This window comes from Nicotiana tabacum, chromosome 19 (assembly GCF_000715075.1).
Source record: "Nicotiana tabacum cultivar K326 chromosome 19, ASM71507v2, whole genome shotgun sequence".
In the NCBI taxonomy this organism is placed as follows: domain Eukaryota; kingdom Viridiplantae; phylum Streptophyta; class Magnoliopsida; order Solanales; family Solanaceae; genus Nicotiana; species Nicotiana tabacum.
Window position 1 is genome coordinate 138271076 of NC_134098.1, and position 24852 is coordinate 138295927.

Here is a 24852-nt window from a genome sequence, read left to right on the forward strand (position 1 = left end):
GAAAGGTGTTGAACCACATTAGTTGGAGGAATGGACTATTGCCTCCATATATGGTCTTGGGCAATCCTCACCTTTTTTTTTTTGATAAGGTAAATTGTATTAATCAAAAGGGAGAGAACTTCCGTGTACACAAAGTATACCAAAGACGTAGAGAATTTATATCAGAACATGATTCTCTACAAAAGACGCCCAATCTTCTATACAAGTAGGGGCTAAGTGAGTGCACCAAAAAGCGATCAAAGATAAAAGACTATTCTTAAGATGTGAAAAAGGAGACTCAATCTCCTCAAAAGCTCTCCTATTTCTCTCCCCCCATACTACCCACATGAGAGCTAACAGAGCAAATTTCCACGCCTTTTGCTTTCTTCTTCTACGAAAACTGCCCCAGCTATATAACATTTCCTTTACCGTGCTTGGCATCACCCATTGAACACCAAAGAGATTCAGGATTGCCCTCCACAAAGCTGAGGACACAGGGCAATGCAACATAAGGTGATCAACTTCTTCTCCTGAGCTTTTACACATGTAGCACCAACTAACAAGTGTAATTCCCCTCTTTCGGAGATTTTCAGCAGTCAAGATCACTCCCCTTGCCGCTAGCCATGCAAAAAAGCACACCTTCGTGGGCGCCCTAGGAATCCAGATCGAGGAGTATGGAAAAGTGGTCTCCTCTCTCACCAACATACTCTGGTAAAAAGACTTTACGGTGAACAAACCATCGCCACGCAAGCCCCATCTCCAAGAGTCGCAGGATGGCTGGAGCATGTCTTGCCCGTATAGCAGTGCCATCAAAACTTGAAGCTCCGCAATCTCCCAATCTTGCATGTTCCTCCTGAATGAGAGGTCCCATACTACCCCCTTCATGCTCCTTGCGAATCTGTTGGACCATCAGTTCCTTCTGGTTTGATACTCTGAAGACGTGGGGGAAGGAGACCCTCAAAGAATCCCCTCCACACCACCTATGATTCCAAAAGCTGATTCTCCTTCCATCTCCCACCCTGTAAGTGATGTTGCCACTGAATGCTTCCCAATTCTTCATGATACTCCTCCACATACCACACCCGAAAGGTGTTGTGATCGCCTTGGTCCTCCAACCCCCTCCCGTTGAATCATACTTTTCTACTATGACCTCCCTCCATAGAGCATGCTCTTTTACCCCGAATCTCCACAGCCACTTTCCCATTAAAGCTCTGTTAAATACCCTAAGATCTTTAACTCCAAGCCCACCCCACTTCTTTGGGGAAGTGACTGTTTGCCAATTCACTAGATGAAACTTTCTAGTTCCATCTGCCGCATCCCATAGAAAGTTCCTTTGAAGTCGCTCCAGTTTTTCTGTGATGCTCACCGGTGCTTGCAACAGGGATAAGTAATAGGTTGGCATACTCGATAAAGTGCTTTTGATAAGCACTTCCTTACCTCCTTTTGACAAATACCGTTTCTGCCACCCTGCTAATCTTTTTTCAACCCGCTCGATCACTGGATTCCAAACCGTAGTATCCTTATATGAAGCGCCCAAAGGGAGGCCCAGGTAAGTAGTGGGAAGGGAGCCCACCTTGCATCTGAGAACGCCAGACAAGGCATCAAAATTAGTAACCTCACCTACCGGGAAAATCTCACACTTGCCGATGTTGATTTTGAGTCCTGATACTAACTGAAACCACTGCAGGACCTGCTTCAGGTAGGTCAACTGATCCATATCGGCATCACAGAAAACCAGTGTGTCATCCGCAAAAAGCAAATGTGAGACTCTTCGGGCACTGAGCACCCCAATCGGAGCTGAGAATCCTCTCAAGAAGCCTCCGCCCGCCGCACGATCCATCATTTTGCTCAGAGCATCCATCACTAGAATGAATAACATGGGGGATAGGGGGTCACCTTGCCTGAGACCCCTGGAGCTGCCAAAGAAACCACACGGGCTACCATTAACCAGGACAGAGAATCTGACTGAGGAAATGCAGAACTTTATCCATCCCCTCCATCTTTCCCCAAACCCCATCCGCATCATAATGAAGTCCAGGAACTCCCAATTGACATGGTCGAAAGCTTTCTCAAGATCTAACTTGCATAGTAAGCCGGGATCTCTATTTTTCCTTCTGGAGTCTACAAGTTCATTTGCCACCAAGGCAGCATCCAGGATCTGCCTACCTTCCACAAACGCATTCTGGGAGGACGAAACAGTCATGTCAAGAACCTTCTTGAGTCTGTTGGAAAGCACTTTAGAAATAATCTTGTAAATGCTCCCCACGAGACTAATAGACCTGTAGTCTCTGATACAAGATGCACCTTCTTTCTTAGGCACAATAGTAATAAAGGAAGCATTGATACTTCTCTCGAAAACACCATTCGCATGGAAGTATTCAATGGCTTCCATCAACTCCCCCTTGATGGTGTCCCAAAAGAGCTGAAAGAAAGCCAAGGAAAAACCATCAGGCCTGGGGGCCTTATCACCAGCACAAGACGACACAACCTCGTGCACCTCCTTCTCCTCGAAAGCCCTTTCTAGCCACTCGTTGTCTCCCTCCCCTATATGGTTGAACTCTATTCCCCCCAAAGTCGGCCTCCAACTAACTTCTTCTTTATATAAGGTTCTCATAAAACCCCACTATCGCCCCTTTTACTTCCTCCTCTCCCTCAATCCTCATCCCATCCACAACTAAGGACTCTATGAAGTTTCTCCTTCGATTTGCGACCGCCACCCTATGAAAAAACTTGGTATTCGAATCCCCCTCCTTTAGCCAGAGCGCCCTCGATTTTTGCCGCCAACTAGTCTCCTGAGCTATTGCTAACTCGACTATTTCCCTCTTAACCTCCCCCAATCTCTCTTTCTCAGATTCATCTAACTCCCTCGCCCCTTTCCCTCTTTCTAAATCCCCCAATTCATGCATAAGCTCCCTCATTTTAACCTCTACCCTCCCAAAAACCTCCTTATTCCATCTAATAATATCTCCCTTGAGCAATTTGAGTTTCTTCGAAAGGCGGTATGAAGGTGTCCCTGATACCCCATAGCTTGTCCACCATACTTTCACCTTGTCACTGAAACCTGGCACCTTCAACCACATGTTTTCGAATCGGAAGGGAGCACGCATCCCTCTCCCTCTGCATCCATCTAGCAAAATAGGCAAATGATCTGAAGTCAACCTAGGTAAAGGAATCTGCAGCGCATTCGGCACCAGCTCATCCCATGAGGGAGATGTCAGGAATCTATCAATTCTAGACCTTGAGTTGGAATCCTCCGTCCTGGCCCAAGTAAACCTTTCCCCTGACAGAGGAAGGTCAATGAGAAGGTGATCATTGATGAAGTCAGAAAACTCCTCCATGGCCCTCGAAAACACTCTACACCCTAATCTCTCCTCCGGGAATCTAATAGTGTTAAAGTCTCCCCCTAGAACCCATGGAATGTCCCATTCCCCATAATATTGGCCAGTTCCTCCCAAAAAGACACCTTGGACCCTTCCCCTACCGGCCCATACACTTCCCCAAATCCCCACTCCACCCCACTCACTCTATCTTTGACGAGAGCTGCCAAAGAGAAAGCTCCCTTCCTAATCTCCTTTACCTCCAAGCTTCTATCATCCCACATAAGTAGGATGCCCCCCGCACTTCCCGCTGCTGGAACCCAGTCATATTTCACCCAACTACCTCCCCAGACACTTCTCACGATCGCATCCGACAAAACTTCCATTTTGGTCTCCTGAAAACAAATTAGGTTGGCACCCCACTCCCTAACTCCCACTTTGATGATGGCCCTTTTGTTTGGGTCATTCATCCCCTCACATTCCATGAAAGGATTTTAACTTTCATAAGCGACAATAGCCCCCATTTCCCCACCTCCCCTAGCCGAGGTCCCTTTCTCTTTGTCACACACTCGCCCCCTTCTCTGATACACCACTACATCCCCTAGGTTATTTTTCTTAACAAATTTACCCAACTCCCTCCCTGCACCATCGTAAAGAGATTGTTGCTCAATCTCCCTCAACAGTTCTAACACACTATCTTCCTTCCCTGCAACAGATACACCTAGAAACTTCCCAAAGTTTAAGAGTTTGTCCTCCATCCAAAAGGACATATCCCCTCCTCCGGTCCTTGACGAAATTGGACAGGCTTCTTCTGCATGTGCCCTTTCCTTGCTACTACCAGAGGAATACAAGACCATAGCATTGCTAGCACTAGGAGTTTTAACCTTCGAAAGGGTCTCACCATTTCCTGGGGGGTCAACAACCTCTGAAAATAACACCCCGCTGCTATAGGAATGTCCAGAACCATCAGTAGGGTAGCGTGGCGGAAGAGAGAATGGAACCCTTGGTGGCATATTAACTGAAGATATTGGTCCGACACTAACATCAATTGGGACATGCTCACCAATCTCCCCAGAAAAAGAAGAAACTTTGAGTGTGTCCTCAGCACAATTAAGCCCAGGAGCAGTTGAGTGGTTGATGGAACCGGGCCCGACAGAGGTAGGGGGTCGTGGATTAACAGCACCATCCTTTGCCGGTTCTGCCCCCGCAGCGGCGGCCATCGTAGAGGGGCACATGTCACTAGAGCTCGGTGAAGTAGTGTCACTGTGTGAAGCATCATGGCCAGAGGAAGGAGGAACCAATGTTCCCATATGCTTAGGAGCCTTATCATGCGCAGCTTGAAACAAGTTGGGCCCCTTAGGATCAATTCTAATGGAATTGGGGAAAGTTGCTGGGCCCATGTGAGGAGGCTCAGGCCTATACTTGCTGAAAACATGTACGGCCCTATGATAGGTAGATGGGGACCGTCCCATTTTGCCTTTCCAGCCCGCATCACTGACCCATTCACGTCTTCTCCTGTTATAATTTTGTCTTCCTCCCCCAATTTCAAACCTCCCGTCTCTTCTCGGTCTAACGTCTGATTTCGGCTTAATCCAGTGATCCGGTGAACCCTCCCCTCCCTTTAGAGACTGATTTCCCCTCCCTTTTCTTCTGTTTGACCTTCCCTTTTCTTCCGTCGCTATCACAGGCATAAAGATAGGGCGAAATTCAGGGCTCAGCCAAACCCTATAACTCAAGTAGCCATCTTCCACCACAGTGGAGACAGGGATTCTGCCCCCTTTCCTCACCACAATCCTCACTCGCGAGAGATCGTGTAAACTGCAAGTGACATCAATAAAACCCCCACAGATTTCCCCTATCTTCTTGAATAGGTCAAGACACCAAAGATGCACCGGGAGACCCACCATGTTGACCACCAAAGTGTCGCCAGTGAAGCGAGGGTCAAGACACCCATCATACTCCACCCATTTGTCTAGATTTAAAAAGTTCCCATCGAACCACCTGTTTCCTCTGACAAGAATTTCCGAAGCTTGAGACTTGTCAACAAAACGAAAGAGATATTGAGTGTCCCCCAATTGCGATATTTTCAGTCCATCCTTGACGTTCCATGCCTCTGCTGCCCAGTTTCTAACAGCCTCCGGAGAACCAACCCATTTGGAGAAAGACCCAATGAGACTAGATTCCAAGAAACCCTTGCGTCTGAGAGTGTGCTCCTCGGACAGCGTGAAGTGCGGTTCCTGTCCTACGTCGAGCTTTCGATGGCATCTTCCCCCAAGTTCTAGGGATGGCCAAGAGACAGCTTTCATAAACGACATGTTTTCCAGTTTTCTGGATTCTAGAGAGAAAAAAGAGCTTCTCTCTGTACAATCCATCATATTCTAAATGCGGCTGTCCCGGAAAAGCTGGCCGAAAAAACCTCAATTGTTGGAATAACAGTATTCACAGTGGTCGGAGACAGAAGGGAGGAATGTTTCCTCGTACTGCTGTCTGAAAGAGAAAAGGAACTGGGGTTTAAAGGCCGGAAAAAGAAAAAGTCGTCGGAATTTGGTGAAACTGGCACGGGATGGTTCAGAAATGCCTCGCGAAGAGGCTGTCTGAAGGAAAAAATTTGAAAAGTTGCCTGAAAAGGCCACACGCGCCGGCGCGTGGCAGTGACTGGCCGGAAAGTAAGGCGCGTGGGTGGCACGTGGGGGCTCGGTTGCCGGAGAAATTTACTGGGGTTTGGTCGCGGGGAGCTTGGCTCTTGATGGGTGTGGTGGAAATTTAGGAAGAAGAAGAGATGGAAGAGGCTTGGCCATTTCTATGGGTGTTAGAACTGTTTCTCTCTTTCAGAAGGAAGCGTTAAGCACGGGTTCTTTGAAATCTAGGGCAATCCTCAACTTATGAGCTAGTTTTTGGGGTTGATGAGACCCCATCTCCATTTTATTAAGAGAGAACAAATAGGAAATGCAAACATTGGATGCTTTTCTTGTGGATGTTCGTTTAGTATGAAGTCAAAAAGAAGGTAAGAGAGAGACTTAAGAATTTATCCGGTAGATAGTTTATTCTTCAAACAAAGTCAATTTATTAACATATGTTTATTGAGGAAAATAACATGTTATTAAAAGAACGGAAAAGGGCCAAAACTGCCCTCAATCTATTCGATTTGGTATAAATATGTCTTCCGTTCACCTATTGAGCCAAAAATGCTCCCACCGTTGTCTTTCAGACTCACTTATCCCTATGACTAACAGTCAACACCAAATAAAAAAAAAGTTATTTAAATTACACGTGGCAACTTCTTACTGGTCCAACTTTAAACCATAACCCCAATATCCGCCTATAACCCATTTTCTTTTCCAACCCAAAAATCCGACCCGCCCCAAAAAAAAAAGGTCAAACTCTTGATTGCCAAAAAGTTTAATTTCTCAATCTTCCCAACTCTACCACTACCATGGCTGCCACCACCCCCTTTCCTCCATAGCAATTACGCTGACACCACAACCATGACTCGCATGTTTGCTCCATTCCTCAATTTCCAAACAATAACAAGAATGCTATGCTAATCGAAAGGGCCCGATTTGAAAATCTATAATTTTTTTCGATTTAATGTCCTTTTTTGTTGTGAAAATGGGATTTTGTTCAAGGATGAGGCCATAAAAGTTCCAATTTCTACAATAAATTACCTTCTGGGTCTAACATCTTACTAAGATTTTACAAAAATCACAAAAAATATGAAGAGAAAAATTAGACTATTCGCGAATTTGAAGCCCATGAATTCATAAAGGGTTCTTAGATTATCTTACGATGATGAGAAAGAAAATGAGAATTACCACTGTAAGTGACATTTGAGTGTGCAAATTAAGATCTTTTGATGAACATTTCCGATAAAATGGCGGCTCCAATGGTAAATGTAAAATGAAGAAGATGATAAAAAAAATGAAAAAGGGTCAAAACAGCCCCTAGACTATTGGATTTGGTACAATAATATCCTCCATCCACTTACGGATCTTCACATACGGGTGGGTTTAATTCTATTTGGAGTGGAGTTTAAGTTCAGCCAATAGGAAGTTGACACGTGGATATTAATTGATTTTTTTTAGATAGGACCGTTAGTCATAGGGGCATAAGTGAGGCAAAAAGATAACAGTGGAGGCATTTTTGGCTCAATAGCTGGACCGAGGGCATATTTGTACGAAATCGAATAGTCTGAGGGCTGTTTTGGCCTTTTTCCGTTAAAAGAAAATGCTATAAAGAAAAAGCAATTTCCTTATTTGTTATGGCCCAAAAATTGGATACCTAATATACCTGTGATTGACCTGCAATGCAAACAAAACTAACAGAAGTCTTCCTGAATGATAAATAAAACTTGCATCATTCAGTCTTCCATATTTCAATCACTCTTCATTTCCCGGTAATGTAGTATATTAAGAGTTTTAAAGTGCCTTGACAGAAAATACTTTTATCAGAGAATAGTCAAATCTACATGACATGAAGGACGCAAAGATGGAATTATAGAAGCTCATAAAAGTTTACTCATTTCATCCTAATATAATAGTCTTAGTTTGCACGAAATGTCTATGAAGTGAAAGAGTTAAAGTACGAATTGCTTAGTATTTATTAGAAAACAAGTGGGCCCTGTGTGTTTTAAGAATAGAAAAGAAAAAATTGTATTTTAAGAGTTTCTCAATTTTTTTTTGTTCACATAATTCAAAAATTATAGGATACCCATTTTTGCCTATTAAACAATCATTTTGATAAACTCTTATGTATAAAAACTTTATATTGATGACGATCAGAAGTTCCTTTTAAAGAAAGTGGATTGCATTTTGAAACGCCTAATAAAGGCATGAGAGAGGTAGTATAAATACACTTAAAGTTTGCACTCAACCTTGCATCTGGATCTTCTTGATAGCCTTGACCTTGAGACACCACTTTGGTCACAGTTGGTCTACCAATAGTCAGTGTCCCTGTCTTGTCAAAAACAACTGTATTCACCGTTGAGAATCTTTCTAGGACACTTCCACCACGCAAAAGCAAGCCTTTAGTGGCACCAAGTGAGGTTCCAACCTTTACACAAAAATGTCTAATCATTAGTAGTGCATCAGCTGTTAGGATCATGCCTGGATTTAGTATGACAGCACTACAGGATATGTATGTCTTTACCATCACTGCAGTAGGAGTGGCAAGACCAAGTGCACATGGACAGGCAATAACCTACAACCACAAACCCGAAGCCAATTACGGCAAAACAAAGAGATAGAAGTATAACCATGGGACAGAAGCATGCTTACATGATGCAGAAAAAGACAATGAAACTAAAAACAATACAGAAACAGCAGTAGTGAATCAAAAGATTTTATAAAGGATTACTCAATCAGATTTGAAAAATTATCTTGTGGGATGATGCAGCAGTAGTCAGATTTGAACCTTGTTAGTGATTACTGAAAGTCAACTCAGTACCTATGAGTTTATACATTAACGTACCAGCACAGTACATGAGAGCTGCAACGCTAGCGAAACTACACTTCCATGATAAAGGGTGGATGGTAGAATGCGAGCACCAAAAAGGTTCCAGAACATAAATGTGGCAGCAGAAAGTGTCATTACCCCATAGGTAAAATTCCCAGCAACCTAGTTAATGGAAGCAATTAAGCTTTTTTCAGGACAAGCCTACAAATAAAATTCCTTTTGCAAACAATATTAGACAGTCATTTGGGTGAACCACGTAACCCACCAACTGCCAAATATTGTGTACATAAGGAGAAAAAACAGCTTTAAAATGGAAACCTTGTCAGCCAACCGCTGTACAGGAGCTTCTCTACTCTGTGCTTCTTCTACTAATTGAACAATATCCCCAATTGCAGTCTCACCACCTGGTCGTCGCACTTCAACAGTAAGTGTTCCATTAAGGTTTATACTTCCTGCCGCAACTTCAGCCTAATTCATAAGAATATATCTATCATGATATTATAGGAATTGACGATGGTGTTTAAATTGGATATCTGTCCATCCATAAAGCAATATTTTAAAAGAAAAAAGTAGTTATCGATATGAGAAGATAGGTTGACTACCCCAGGTAACTTCGTTACAGGTAAAGGCTCCCCAGTAAAACTTGATTCATCAATTGTGCTTCTACCAGCTCTGACAATTCCATCAGCTGGAACACGGTCCTGAATTTCAACAAACAAGTATCAGTAAATTCAACTGCTATTGCTTGCTATTTCTGATCAGAATATCTCTACTGATCAAATAATATGCTTCATTTTTAAGCTAGTAGATAACAGGAGGGAGATCGACAACTCAGCCGATTCAAGTAAGAACTGTCCCAATACCACTGAAAACAGATCAAGGGAGACCTAATAAGGTACAATGTAACGTGAAGACAAGCACATCTTTACTTACCCCAGGTAAAACAATGATCTGATCCCCGACAGACAGACTGTTAGAAGGAACTTCAACAGTGGAGCTTGATTCCCCTGAATCGCTACTGACTACAAGTCTTGCTTTAGATGGCAAGACATTGAGAAGGCCTGTCATGTCGCTTGTGGCTTTAATTTTAGCTCTCTGCTCAAGATTTCTTCCCAGCAAGACGAAAGCAATCAACATAACAGGCTCCTCAAAGAATGTTTTCCAGCCCTACAGCAAAGCTAATTAGATGAATGCTAGCTGCAGGTATAACTGACTCAAAGCTAACAATAATCACTCTGAACGACTGGGAAGCAATTGAATACTGTATTATAGGGAAGTTAATGCTCTTTTTATGGACAAAGAGAGAAGTTTCTAAAGCCTCCAAGTGAAGAATACAAGGGATTCTTATTTGTATAGATAATTGCATGCACTTAATAGAGGATGCTTGCTCCTAAAGTTCATTGATTAATACCTACTATTTACGGCTTAGCAAACCTTTCTAACAAAAAATTTACTAGTTATCGGAAGAAAAATCTTTTAGAAAAACAAATGGTGGAGCCTCAACAAACAATAAAACATATTTAGGCTGAAAGCCTTAAGGCACTTTAGAGAAGTTCAGAAAGAGCCTCCTCGCTTTACTTTCAATTATGCTCCCACTTATATTCTGATAACACTCAGCTTTGTCTTAGTAAGAGATGATATCAACCATCTAGCGATTTTCCTATTTGACAACATATAGATGGTTAGATACATTATACACATAAAAAACCAAATACATAGACAACCCCTTAAAGTTGTCAGCAAATTCCATTTAGACGCCTTAACTGAGGCTTGTACCTATTAAGCACCTATACATCATTCAGAATGTACCTATTCCAAATTCTTTGATTGCTGCTTGTTGGTTAAGTGCGGTTGAAATGGTGCAAACTTGTGGCATGAAGAAGAAGAAAATTTAGTCATTTCTTCTTTAGCCGGAGATTTCGCCACTTCTTCTTTAGCCAGAGATTTCGCCATTGGTGCCGCTTCTATGTGCCGCTAGGAACCTAACCACTACCTTTCTAAAATTAGATTAATTAAGGTTCTTCAATCCTAAGAATTAGGGCTAAACTGCAAGTTTGCAACCTTAAGTCTATTTTAAACATGAAAAAATATCTTAGGGCTGGTGGATATGGTGGGAGAGATTTGGAGAAGAGATGGAACTGCGTGTGTGTGTGTGTGGGGGGGGGGGGGGGGGAATTTATGCGGAAATAATTTTTTCCTCAAATTTTTAAATAATCTTTTAGCACTAATGCTACTAGTCCTCGTCTCATTCGTCAAGTTGGTATGTCATTCGTGTTTGAGTTACACGCACTTCTATCTTTTTAACTATTATGATTGAAATGTTCAATAGGTATACTTTAAATGATGTTAGGTGCTTAATAGGTACAAGCCTTAGTTGAGGTGTTTAAATGGAATTTGGTGACAACTTTAAGGGGCTGTCAGTAGATAAAGCAAACATGACGGCAGTACAGAATAATACAAAGAGAGCACAATGCATGTCTCTGAAGCAGGGAGCAAATGAATACTAGCCGATCTTATATACCAGACCTTATCTTTACCATTTCCTTTTACATGGACATATTTTTGGGCATGTTAACGGCTTTAGGTTCAGAATTAAGTTTTAGGGGTTTGTTTAACTTTTGTAAGCTGCTATTTAGGATTTTCATAAAATCATTATGTTTTACAGTCAAAGGGGACTGGATGAATGGAAATGTTTTTATACTCCAGTATTTTGCCCCAAGTACACAGTACCTGCTGAACCTGATTACATATAGTGTATACTCAAATCTTTAGATGAAACTTTAATTCACCAGAACCAAGTACAGGATATTGGTAAAAATAGTTACCAGTTTTGGTATTAAGGCTGCCATTGAGCTGACAGCAAACGATGACAAGGCCCCAAGACCAACTAATGTATTCATGTTTGGCGATCCTTTAATTAGGCTTTTCAGACCATCAATAATAAGTTGTCGACCAGGTACAAGCAATGTAAACAGAGATAGAGTCATATGGAAACCCGTGGAATGCATTGCATGAATCCATGAAGCCTTAGCTCCAAAGAAATGAGAGAGATGGCCGACAAGGCACACTGCACATAAAGCCCATGAGACTGCAAGCCCCCGACCTGTTAAAACATTAGGTTATTAGTGTTGAGGTTATTACATTCTGATAAAATAGGTCCCTTAAATTGTGAAATCTCAGAAAATGGCTAGAAGAGGAGCTCTTAAGTAAGGTATGTACCACTTTCTTTCAACTGAATACGCTTTGCATTCATCTTCTTCTCAAATATCTCAAAGAAGTTTTCCCTTCCGGAATCTGCATTGAAATAGACCCATGTCACGCCAATACACATGCAAACACTTAAAACAAGAAGGTGATATGCAATCAGATCAAGAAGGAAGATATCAGTGCTGATGATATTATTTCCTAGAATTTATGATATTTTAGGGGATAACCACAATGATCAAATGACTTCTAGTTGATTCTTCCAGGACATAAACTGTAACACCCCGGAAAATTTCGAAGTGTTTTAAGACCATTAAGAAGATTGACAGGTATTAATTATATTAATTCGGGTATGAACAAGACTAATAATATGAATGATATCAATTGATCATGATAATATATGTATGAGGTGCATTAAGAATGGTTTATGGTCTAAGAAGAGCCCCAAGGCTAAGTCAAGTTGGAAATTATATAATGGGGTAAAGTTTCAACTGAGTTCGCACAAGACCTAACTTCAAACGAGCATAACTCTCAAGATATGAAGTTTTATATGGTTTATGACCTATTAAATGAAAGGTCTATGTGTCTAGTTTCTAATGCTTCAAACCGTTGGTCATTTGGAGATTCCTACAAGAAGTTATGACCTTTTTACTAAAGGGTGACAGAATAGCTACGCAAATAACTCTCAAGATATGAAGTTTTATATGGTTTATGACCTATTAAATGAAAGGTCTATATGCCTAGTTTCTAATGCTTCAAACCGTTCGTCATTTGGAGATTCCTACAAGAAGTTATGACCTTTATACTAAAGGGTGACAGAACAGCTACGCGAGTCTTGTGTAGCTTACGCAGTATAGCAGCGTAGCCTACGCGCCATTGCGTAGGCAAATCCAACAACTTCTAATTAAAGGGGAATGGAAGTCCACCCTGCGTAGCCTTTGTGCGTAGCCTACGCAGGAGGCTACGCAGCTTCAAGGGTCATTTTAAGGAGCTGAAAACGTGGGTTTAGAGAGAGAATGTGTTAGTTCTTCATCTTGGAATGGATTTCTAGAAAGGAGGAGCTCTTCCACCATGGATGCACTTCAAGGTAAGTTGTTTTGGCACAAGGATGATTATATAACATCATTTAGTGATAACACTAACATTATTATGGATCAAATCCATAGGAAATGGGTTGAATCTTCAAGAACACCAAAAAGAGGAAAAGTGAGATTCTTCCACCAAGAGGTAATCCCTTCACTTGAGCTTCATATATATGTCATATTGGAGTATGGGTAGCATGTTTATGAGTTTTATTTGAAGTAATAATGGGATATTGTATGAACCCTAAATGTGGGTCTTGAGAATGCCATTTTTAGGTAAAGAAGAAGATGAATAGTGATGAATTGATATAAACACATATGTCTTGAGTTTCTAATGATTCCAATAGACTTGATAACTTAATTGATGAACGAATTTACTTGGGAATCACCATTTGGAGAAGATACAACACTAGTTCTTGAAATGGATATTCTTGAACCTAGAGTTTTGTTGGAGAAGGTAATGAATAATGACTTAATGATGTTGGGTAATTAACATAGTATTATTATTGATTCCAAATGAGTATTAAATGATAAGAATTAAATTGAATATGCTAATGGATGAGCCTATTGGATAATTTGGGATGGTTGAAGGCTTGTTGTCGAATTGTGAAGCCTAAATGGATATTTATGAATCTTTTCGTATTTATTTTGATGTAGTTGAGATATCTAATGGTAGGTATTGAATTGTGGGTGATATTTGGACATTTTAATCAATTGGATCATTGTAGTATTTTCGGAGCTTAAAGGTTGAGATTGGGATTGCTAGGATTTTTGGAACATTGTAGTAATTTAAGAAAAGCTCAAATCGAGGTATGTTGGTTAAACTACTCTCTTAGAATTGAATTTCAAGATGTTCCCGTAAGTTTCAAGTATGGTTGTCTCAAGCTCCTTATTCTATGTTCCGAGATGTTCCCAATAAATTCGATTGTCCTGAATAAGCAAAGTGTCGAGAATTATATATTCAAAATATGTTACGAATGTTCCTATCACATTATGTTATCCTTTGGGAATGTGTTCAAGAATGATATGTGTATTAAAATGCTATGTCTTTGAGTCATGTTTCAAATGAAGGCTATGATGCCAAATTGTGTGAGAAAATCTCAATATGCTTAAGACTCTTAATTGCTCATATGTGTACCTAAAGTCTTGATTGGAAATGTCTTATTGTTGATAATCTATAAAGATGGTTGGAAGTGAAATAAGTGAATTGGGGGTATAAAGTGTGGCCAACGTGCCAAGAGTGAAAGTTATACTTGTGGCCAATGGTGCCAATGAAATAAGATGATTTGAGAAAGATTATGAAATGAGCTTTGATTCAACTGTTCCAAAATCGACTTCGAAAATAGAATTGCCTAAAAGCTTATGAATTCAAGTGATGCCCATATGTGGTTGTTTTAACTAATGCTATGCTTTGTAAGTAATTTTCAATGTGTTTTGAGCTCTTATATATTCATGAGTTAAAACGGTGTATTGCCCTTTTTGGGGAAAAGTATTTCAAGAATAAATGGTGTGTTACTTGTTTACGATTTTAACTTGTGCTTCGATTGCCAATCATTTTACTCCATTTCTTAAAAAAAAATCCACTGTGTTTAAAGTCTTCATTACTAATGAACCTAAAGTTATGGTTTTCGGAATATTATATATGTTGATATTTGTGATGATGATCCATGAAAGGAAAGAATGAAAGTGTGGAATATGAAATACGGCCATTGTGCCATGAATGAAGAACCATATGCATGACCAAGAGAGACAATGAAATAATGATGTTGAAAGTGCCAATGAGGCTATATACGGTATGAAAGGTTATGACTTATGAGGTAAAGGCATTTGTATTGTTGTTACCTTTGTGTGCAAAAACAAAAATAATATTTTTGGAAGTATCGATAGTCACCGAGGAAGGGTAGGTTGAAATAACCTAACTCTGAAACTACACGTGCCGGTATAGGAGTAGATTGTAATTATTCCCCTTATTTGGGATGAGATTGATATGATAAAATTATTCCCCTTAATTGGGATGAGATGATAGATAGAAAAGGATGATGTCGATCCACACGGCATTGTGGTGAGATGGCCTAGCCGATCGGGTCGTGATCGGACACCATGCCGCACACATGGTGATTGTGCTGGAAATTATAATTGAAATTGTGATTGTGGTTGATGTCTCGGATGAGACGGCCTAGCCGATCGGGTCGTGATCATACTTCGTGCTCAAAGTACGGTGGTATTGGTATTGTGAACAATGATATATATCATATATCAGTGCTAAAGATCTCCCAACCAAAAATATATAATATTATCTTCGTATCTTGAATATTACTATGTTTTAACTTGGCTTTTGGATATCATTGATTGTTGATTGTGGTTTCCATGGATTTCCCTTTCTTACATTGGCATTCTATTTTGCCGGGGGCGCTGCATCTTCAATGGATGCAGGTGGTTCATCAGCGGGCAACTTTGGTCCTCGTTAGCAGTCACTATCTATTCAGCAGATTTTGGTGAGCCCTACTCTATTCCGGGCTTGGTGTCATTTGAGTTGTACATTGCGTTTTAAGGTACAACCATGGCCTTGTTGCCGGCACTTCCATACTACTCTTCTGTTGTACTTAGAGGCTCCGTAGACAAGTTGTGGGTGGTGTTTGACGTGGGGAATTGAACTAGAAATGTTGGTATTTGGTAAACATATTTTTCATTATATCTATAAACTTGTAATATTTTGGAAATTTTGAGCGAAACTTCTAATGAAAATGAAATGGGAGTTGTTAATGAAAATCTTTTCAATGTTTGATTAATGGAGTTCATCTCCTCTTTATTCATGGATGAGTTTGGGTAGAAGGAAATCTAACAGGCTTGCTCGGTCGGGTTCAATCGGTTGAGCGCCGGTCGCGCTCCCCGATTTCGGGGCGTGACATAAACAAAGTGTTGGGACAAAATTAGGAGGTCCAAAGAAAAGCATTAAAACAAGAAAAATATGCTAATCATCCAAGCAAGTTTAACTAGATTGAGTTTACACAAACACAAACTATGGTGTCGTACAACTTCATAAAAAAAAATACGGTGTTGTAAAATCACTTCATTCAATAAATGTTAACCATTATTCATGTTCACAACTGTACCGCTATTCCTTTACACATGCAAACCATTTCCACAATCATTTTATGCACCTTGAATTTGATTAAGTGGGAGGCAAGGGGGGACACAAGTGAAGGAAACTATTTTAATCAAAATAATACTTCTGAGTTCAAAAGATTTTGAAATGAAGTTGAGATTTGGACATTGAAAAGCAGATCCTGGAAAAAATTCAGAAGTGCATCCATTTAAACTACTTTCTCCTATTTGATGATCATGAGTTGCTTAAAACTTATCCTTTTCATCACTAACTTTATAATCCAACAATTATCTCATGCAGTCTACTTCAGTTGCAAAGATCTTTTCCTCACTGTGCCTTCCTTACCTTTTATGCGAATTGACTCTAGGAGAGTGCCTTTTAATTAATAGGCTACCGCCCACAACAGTTTAAGTTAACCAATAAAACATTAGACAATCATATGTTTTTTTTAATAAGGTTGATAATTTTATTAATATGGGATAAGTCAGATAATTCTCTACCAAAAGGTAAAAAGAACCTACACAAGAATAGAGATCACATGTGTTTGACAACATAAATAGAAGATCACTTAATAAATTAAACTAGTACACAAAAGATTTACAAAATGGAGCGGAAGTGTGAAATGAATCAACAATAAAAGATTAATGCTCTTCCACATTTCTAGTTTATGAGATTAAGGTTCAGGCTAGTAATAAAGTTGTATCACTTTTGTTTTTATGGGTCAGATTCTTTCACAACACATTAGTCTAACTGAAAACTGAATTTAGTTTCTTCTTTGATGATCTGTCCAGTGAATAGAAGAGGGGGGGTTCATGTCCAGAAAAAGATAAATTTTAGAAGGGAGACCCAAAAGGTGGACCAAAACACATTACATCATTGCAACAGGAAATTCCATTTTGGAGTTCAGAAATTACACAACAGTTACAAGAAGAGATTCACCAGAATGTCAGACTGCAGAACCTAAAAGATTTCCTCCACTTTTATACTAAGGGCGAAAGATACAACAGGAACGCAGCCGGCCTATCCTAAGCTAATGTCTTCACGACCTGAACTACTACAGTGAACTTTTACAGGAAGATGGCTCCTATTAACTAATAACATTTATAAACTTGTCTTGGTACAATTATTCAAAATGCACGAGCCTCTTCATCATAGAAATTCCTCCCTTCAACAAATCCACCAATACTTGCCGCTGAAACTCTCACCTATAGATGAAAAGGACCTTGTTGTCAAAATCAAAATCATTATTTTAACCTAAATGTTCTATTTTTATCAAAGGCAGGGAGAAGTGACTAAGAGGTGCTGGTGATAAGGGTTTTAGTCAATATAACAGGGACATACCATGAAGGACAATGGTTGCTCATTTCAACAAAGCTTTTGCATATCATGATGGAAAATCCCCTTCAATCGCTCCCTCACCTGTCAATTACCCACCAAGCTTCACATGAGTAATAAAAACCCCAAGTTTATTGCAGTCTCTGATCTGCTTGAAATATAAGAGGTGCTAATGGTCCAAAAACAGAATACTATTCTTTCATCTAGCACAAAACCAGAGAGATATTCTTAGTTAAATTCCTATTCTTAAGACGAAAAGCAATATTATTCAACCCCAAAAAAGAAAAAGAAAGAAAGAGAGAGAGAGAGAAAAGGCGGTGGGTGGGTTTCTGTTGTATTCTCATAGCTTGTTCCTTTCCTCTTAATCAATAGTGTAAAACTACCACTCACCTTAGATAAATAATAAACAAGGAAACAATGTCAGGCAGCTATTTAAATCACTCTCCAAAAATGGTCCAGATTTACTATAGGTTCTTCTAAATCAACTGTGGCGACCTAAAGCTACGCATGGTCACTACCAAAGCGGAGGAACCTTGAGATGGTAGGAAGATTAAACACCAAAAAGATATATAGCAAGTCTACAACTGCTCTTGCAGAATCTTTCACAAACATGCAACCATTGAAGATGTTCTATGCACAATCTATTTCCTTAGTATAGCACCCTGTCCGGCATTTGAAGTGTTAATTTTACATATACACCTACAGTTCCAATAATGCTAGTCAGAGAAAGTTAGTTCAAGCACAATCCACATTTGGAGATTTTCAATGAGATCGTTATGCTAATGAACAACATGTAAAATGCAACAGTACAATTGGAAGCAGATCAAATCAACAATAAAGAAAATGCTAACCTCGAACATTAGATGTGAACCCGCAAGTAGTCAAATGCTTAGCAAGGGCCTCCCCTATCTGCTTTTGCCAATTTGGTACAACCTTCGCGTCAGATACTGGCCACACTATTGCTGTCTCCGTCGTAAGATTTACAGTTGCAGAAGAAACTTGTGGCTGTTGATAAAGAAATTCATAATATCAAGTGAAAGAAATACGAATAAGGAAATAGAAAACACGTGAACTAGGATACAAGTTATAGAAGAAAAGGCTAGCTAAACTGTAACGACCCGACCGGTCGTTTTGAGCATTTACGCACCTTTCAACTATTTGAAGTCTTGAATAACTTCCTACGAGGTTTTATGACTTACCGGGTTAGTTGGTTCGTGTCCGGAAGGAATTCGGAGTGAAATGAGACACTTAGTCTCATAATTGAAATTTTAAGTTAGAAAAGTTGACCAGATGTGGACTTATGTGTAAACGACCTCGGATTTGAATTCTGATAATTCCAATAGCTCCGTATGATGATTTTGGACTTAGGAGCGTGTCCGGAAAATTATTTGGAGGTCCGTAGTGGAATTAGGCTTAAAATGGCGAAAATCAAATTTTTTGGAAGTTTGACCCGGGGGTAACTTTTTGATATCGAGGTCGAAATCCAATTCTGAAAATTTGAATACCTTTGTTATGTCATTTATGACTTGTGTACAAAATTTGAGGTCAATCGGACGTGATTTGATAGGTTCCGGAGTCGTTTGTAGAAATTAGAAATTTCAAAGTTCATTAGGCTTGAATTGGGGTGTAATTCATGGTTTTAGCGTTGTTTGAGGTGATTTGAGGGTTTGACTAAGTTCGTATGATGTTTTAGGACTTGTTGGTATATTTGGTTGAGGTCCCGGGGGCCTCGGGTGAGTTCCGGGATGGTTTCGGATCATTTTTCCTTGTTTTGCCACTGCTGGAACTGGTATCTGGCATTGTTCTTCGCGAACGCGAAGGGTCTCACGCGTTCGCGAAGAAGGAATTTGGGCTGTTGGGATTTACCCATCGCGAACGCAAAGAAGAGACTAGGGAAGCCTACGCGAACGCGAGTGAGCTGACGTGAACACGAAAAGGAAAGGGAGTTGGGGCATGCCTGGGCTAAGCCTTCGCGAACGCGGCTCGTGTCTCGCGAACGCGAAGGGCAGAGGTAGGAAGGCATCGCAAACGCGAAGCCATGGTCGCGAACGCGATGGAAGGCATTTCTGGGCAGAATTAAAAGTTTCAAAACGGGGGTTTTGTGTTATGATTTTGAGTTCATAACACAAAATCAAATTGGGAGCTCGGTAGAAGGCGATTTTTGGAGAGATTCTTGCGTGAGTATTTGGGGTAAGTGATTGTTATCCAGTTTTGATTAATTTCCATGATTATGTCATTGAATCCATCATTTAATGGGTGAATTAGGTTGAAAAATTTAGAGAACCCTCTTGGTTTAAATTGAAGATTTGAGGGTCGAGTTGAGGTTGGATTTTGGTAAAATTGGTATGGTTAGACTCGTGGTTGAATGGGCTTTCGAATTTTGTAACTTATGTCAGATTCCGAGACGTGGTCCCCACGGGGCGATTTTTGAGCTAAATTTCAGATTTTTATGGAAAATTAGCATTTTTTTATGGAATTAATTCCAATAAATTTTATTGACTGAATCGAATTATTTTTGGCTAGATTCGAGGCGTTTGAAGGCTAATTCATGAGGGAAAGGCTTAGCGGAATAAGAATTTCACGGTTTGAAGTAAGTAACAGTTATAAATCTGGTCTTAAGGGTATGAAACCCCGGACTTTGTATCATGTGATTATTTTGGAGGTGACGCACATGCTTGGTGACGGGCGTGTGGGCGTGCATCGAGGGGATTGTGACTTAGTCTGTCCCGTGGAAACTGTAAAGTTGAATAACTTGTTCTTAGCTATGTGCTCTCTATGTATTGTGGAAATTTGACTGTAAGTCATGTTAGAAACCATGTTTAGGCTATATGTTGGTACTGTTGGGACCCACAGAGGTCGTGTACATGTTGAACTATCTGCTTAATTGATGTTTTGTACTCACTTCCCAATCTCTATATTGTTCATTATTGATGCATCATATCATTGTTGTTTGGGTTGATTTCATGATTATTGAGAGCCCGAGAGACTGGAGAGATTTGTGACTGAGTGAGGCCGAGGGCCTGATTGTGAGATATTATATTATAGCACGTGAGTTGTCCGTGCGGGATATTATAGAACGTGAGTTGTCCGTGCGGGATATTATAGCACGGGAGTTGTCCGTGCAGCACGTGAGTTGTCCGTGCGTATCTTTGTATTATACTATAGCACGTGAGTTGTCCGTGCAGCACGTGAGTTGTCCGTGCGGATCCAGATATTTATACTATGGCACGTGAGTTGTCCGTGCGGATCCAGATATTTATACTATGGCACGTGAGTTGTCCGTGCAGATTATAGCGCTTGGGCCGTAGAAGCCCCTCCGGAGTCTGTACACCCCCAGTGAGCGCGGGTACCCATTGAGTGTGAGTGCTGAGGGCTGAGAGCCGAGTGGTTGAGCTGTTGTGACGAGTTGAGTAATTGTTGCCCTGAGAGGCTGTACTTGCTTTTCATTTGTTGTTGCACTTAGTTGCTATCTGTCATTGTTGTGAAATTCTCTAAAAGATTTTATATTCGGATTACATGAACATGAACAGTATAAAATTGATTTGACTTAAACTGTCGGATTTGAAAGCATGTCTATTCTTTGCTGGAATGATTGGAAATGAACTATAACTATGTAGCTCGTCATTATCTTCAGTTCCTTATTTATTATTGTTACTTGATAAGTTGGTTGTACTCATACTACACCCTGCACTTCGTGTGCAGATCCAGGTGTTTCCGAACATAGCGGGTACTGATTCTTTCGCACGGTTGATTTTTCGGAGATTCTGAGGTAGCTGTCGTGTTTCGCAGACCTTGCCCCTCCTTTCCTATCTCCTTATTTACTGCATTTGGTCTCAGACTATTATGGACCGTATTTCCAGACTTGTATTCATATTAGATGCTTATGTACTCAGTGACACCGGGTTTTGGAAGTGTTTATATATGTATTTGTGAGTTTTTCTTCCGCTAAATTTAGATATTATGTTTTTAAACTTAAAAGATATGGTGGTTTATTGAGATTGTCGACTTGCCTAGTATTGAGATAGGCGTCATCATGACGGGTGAGATTTTGGGTCGTGACAAATACATAAACATCTGTAAATTATGCAATTTATGCACTCCAAAAATCATAGACAACTGAACTGTTCTTGGGATATTCGGACTTCTAACTCAGTGGTTACAAAGTACCACCGCACCCACTTTTCCTTTGTGATAATGAATGCAGACTTGGTTACATAAGAGAGAGAGAGAGAGAGAGAGAGAGAGAGAGAGAGAGAGAGAGAGAGAGAGAGAGAGAGAGAGAGAGAGAGAGAGTTTTTAATTTAAACTATATATAGAGGTTTGAGTCCACAATGTGAGTCCACAATGTGGATCCACCCATGGTTGGGAAAATTAAACACTCTAGGCCAAGTAAGACGAGTAGTTTTTAGCTTTTCTTTTGGTACTGAGAGCTAATAATTCTGTTGATGTAATCAATCATTTTCATATTATTTAAGGAACCAAACAGTCCAAAAGAAGAACAGAGATAGCTCCTCCTTTGGTTCCGAAAGCAAACCTTGTACTCAATCTACTGCAGTATTTTTGGGCTATATAGCATGAACATGAAAGCTTAATTGAAGAGAAGTATTTTGAATACTTACTTGACTTTCTAAAATTCTCTTCACGCTCGCAGCACAGCCGCCACATGTCATTCCCTGGAAATGTGCACTCACAAATTTGAGGACTATTCAATGCCAATACAAATATTGCATTATCTAAAACGAGTAACTTACGGTAACATCGAGGATAATGACGTCAGAGGACAAAGCGGATACATCTTCACTCGTTTCAGCAACAACACTAGGATTTTCCTTCCCGCCGTCTGTCGCACCACCTCCATTGCCCCCTCCGCCATCGCCATTACCACCGGAGCCATCATTTCCTCCACTGCCAGCTGCAAACGAAGCCGCAGAGCCAGAAACTCTCCGCAAATCCTTCCGAACCGGGCGCAAGTTCGCCGCTGCCAAGCTCTTCGACAGCAAAACCGGTCCGAACCGGTTCAAACGTCGAACCTCACCGTTACATACGGCTCGGAGATGGAGCCGAGCGAGTTGACTCAGCAGTACAAAGTGAGTCGGCCGAGTAGAAAAATGGCGGTGAAGTTGAGAAATTAAAGGACTGCAATTGCAATTAAGAGTTCTCGATGCTCCCAAACGAGAAATTGCCGCCGGCGATGTCAATAGTGAAGACTCCATTGTAGATCTTCGACTGAGCTACCAGCAAAAGAACTCCCTCTGCAGTAACGTGATTTATACGTAACGGATTACTTGCCAGTAGTATGGCTGTGGCTTTATCACTTTTTACTGCCTCATCAGTTCTCTTCGGATTATGAAGCAGTAGCAGAACGGGCGTGAAAGCGAAATAAAACTTGTTTAGGGGTAAATCAGTAATTATAAAACATGAATTCAATTAGCGGTAGGTGGCGTTCAAGTCTTTAGATCACGTGTAAGGAACCCCCACCTACTTCTATATCCTTTTTACTGGACTAATCTATCTCTTTTAATAGAGTACGTTTTCTGAAGAATTTTTTTTTTTTCGTTCGCTCTCAAGTTATATTTTGAGATGTTTTGATTTTTTAAATATATTTTTGTCTTATTTGGCAAATCATTCCAAAAAATATACAAACACTTTCTCAAAAAATGTATTATTCGTTCCAAAATGGGCGCTTGACTGATTTTACCAAAAAGAATACCAAAAAATTATGATAGACCTAAGGGCGGGCGTTCGAACTGTTTGGATTAGACATGAAAGTTTCAATTTGGATTTTTAATTTTTTGACAATCCAGATCCAATTCAAATAAGCACTGATTGATCGGATTTTTTAAGTTCGATTTCGAATTAATCGATTTGAATATTTCAAAATTTTAATTTTGAACCTATAAGTTGATATGTTTCTCTTTTTTATAAAAATGAACATCCTAACGAAGTTCTAGTTAATAGTTTTATTATTTTTCTTGTCAATTGTAGCCTTGTAGGTTATCGATGTCTTTCCTCGTGCAATAAATAATATTCATCTCGTTTCAATTTAAGTGAACCTATTTCATTTTTAATATGTGACAAAAAGAATGATCCATTTTCATATTTAAAAACAATTTACTTTATGCAGTAATTTATAGTCACACAAACTATATATGACTCATTTTATATCATAAGTTCAAAATTTTTCTTTTTTATTAAATTTCGTATACACTCAAATAGATTCACAAAAACTAAGGACCCGTTTGGCCATGAGTTTTGCCAAAATAAATTTGGGATTTATTTGGCAAACACATCTTTGGCCATAGATTTTGCCCACATTTTGGCAAAATCCCAAATCCCAAATCCCAAATCTAAAATTCCAAAATCACCTCAATTGTTGATTTTGGGCCAAAACATGACCGTTACATTTTTAATTTTTTTTTAAATATTACCCCAAACTTTTATAATTTGTAAAAAAGCCCACATTTATTACGACTAACTAAATATTTGATGAATATGCTCCCTTATCAGCTCAATTCTTTGTGCATCTTACTTTTGCTTCTGATTTGTAGGCTAAATGGCTTTCTGAACACTCATATCAGTTAACTTTTTCTTTATGTTCAGGGCTATGGTTTGTGATAATAATACTATTGGGTATTTATGATAGTTTTTAGAACTTGTGGATATAAGTCATGTTTCATGTTTTTTTAAATAAAAAGTGAAATATGTTTTGAAAAATCATGTCCAAACACATTTTTATCTTCAAACCAAATTTAACTCAAATCAAATTTTTTAAAATAAATTTTGAAATTTATGGCCAATCGCTAGCTAAGAAAGAGCGGAAAATGCTTACTCTAAAAATTAGTGTCAACAAGCACCTGATAAACATGGATGTCAGTCATATCACCAGCCCTCCGGTGGGTCTTTCCGTGTATCATTCGACTTTGCTCGTTTTTCAAGTGGACTATGGACCATAGACCATGGATAGGAAAGTAGAAAGAGAAATTAAAAGAAAATAAAAATGATAATATGAGATCCAGGATAAGTTAAGTTATATGTAGTCCATTTCAATTTAAATATACATTTTCTTTATTAGTCCATTAAAAAAAAGGATACATTTTTATATTTGGAAGCAATTTAACTTTAAACTTTTTATTTTACCCACTCCCTTAATAAGAAGTTTTTATAGCCACACCAATATCATGGTCCCACGAAATTTTTGCCCCTTAAATTTTTAGTACCACATATTTCAAAATTCTTCTTTTTATTCTTAAACTTGGTGTTAAGTCAAACTACACCATCTAAATTGAAATGAACTGACTATTACAACAACAATAATCCAGTATAATCTCACTAGTGGGGTCTGGGGAGGGTAGTGTGTACGCATGTCTTACCCCTACCC

General features: G+C 39.7%; 1 protein-coding gene across 2 annotated transcripts in view; it reads right to left on the reverse strand.

The window, feature by feature from the left end:
- LOC107811884 (copper-transporting ATPase PAA1, chloroplastic) overlaps positions 1–22844 on the reverse strand; it is a 30894-nt gene extending 8050 nt beyond the window's left edge. For both annotated transcript variants that reach the window (XM_075238737.1, XM_075238738.1), the window contains exons 1-11: positions 22226–22844; positions 22094–22147; positions 18326–18479; positions 11967–12041; positions 11573–11850; positions 9681–9914; positions 9350–9448; positions 9066–9215; positions 8763–8909; positions 8442–8492; positions 8167–8345 (exon numbers count right to left, since the gene is read on the reverse strand). In XM_075238737.1, the coding sequence (XP_075094838.1) occupies positions 8167–8345; positions 8442–8492; positions 8763–8909; positions 9066–9215; positions 9350–9448; positions 9681–9914; positions 11573–11850; positions 11967–12041; positions 18326–18479; positions 22094–22147; positions 22226–22687 (1883 nt within the window). In that variant the 5' untranslated portion in view covers positions 22688–22844. The remainder of the gene's footprint in view (positions 1–8166; positions 8346–8441; positions 8493–8762; positions 8910–9065; positions 9216–9349; positions 9449–9680; positions 9915–11572; positions 11851–11966; positions 12042–18325; positions 18480–22093; positions 22148–22225) is intronic.
- Between the last annotated feature and the right edge of the window lie 2008 nt (positions 22845–24852).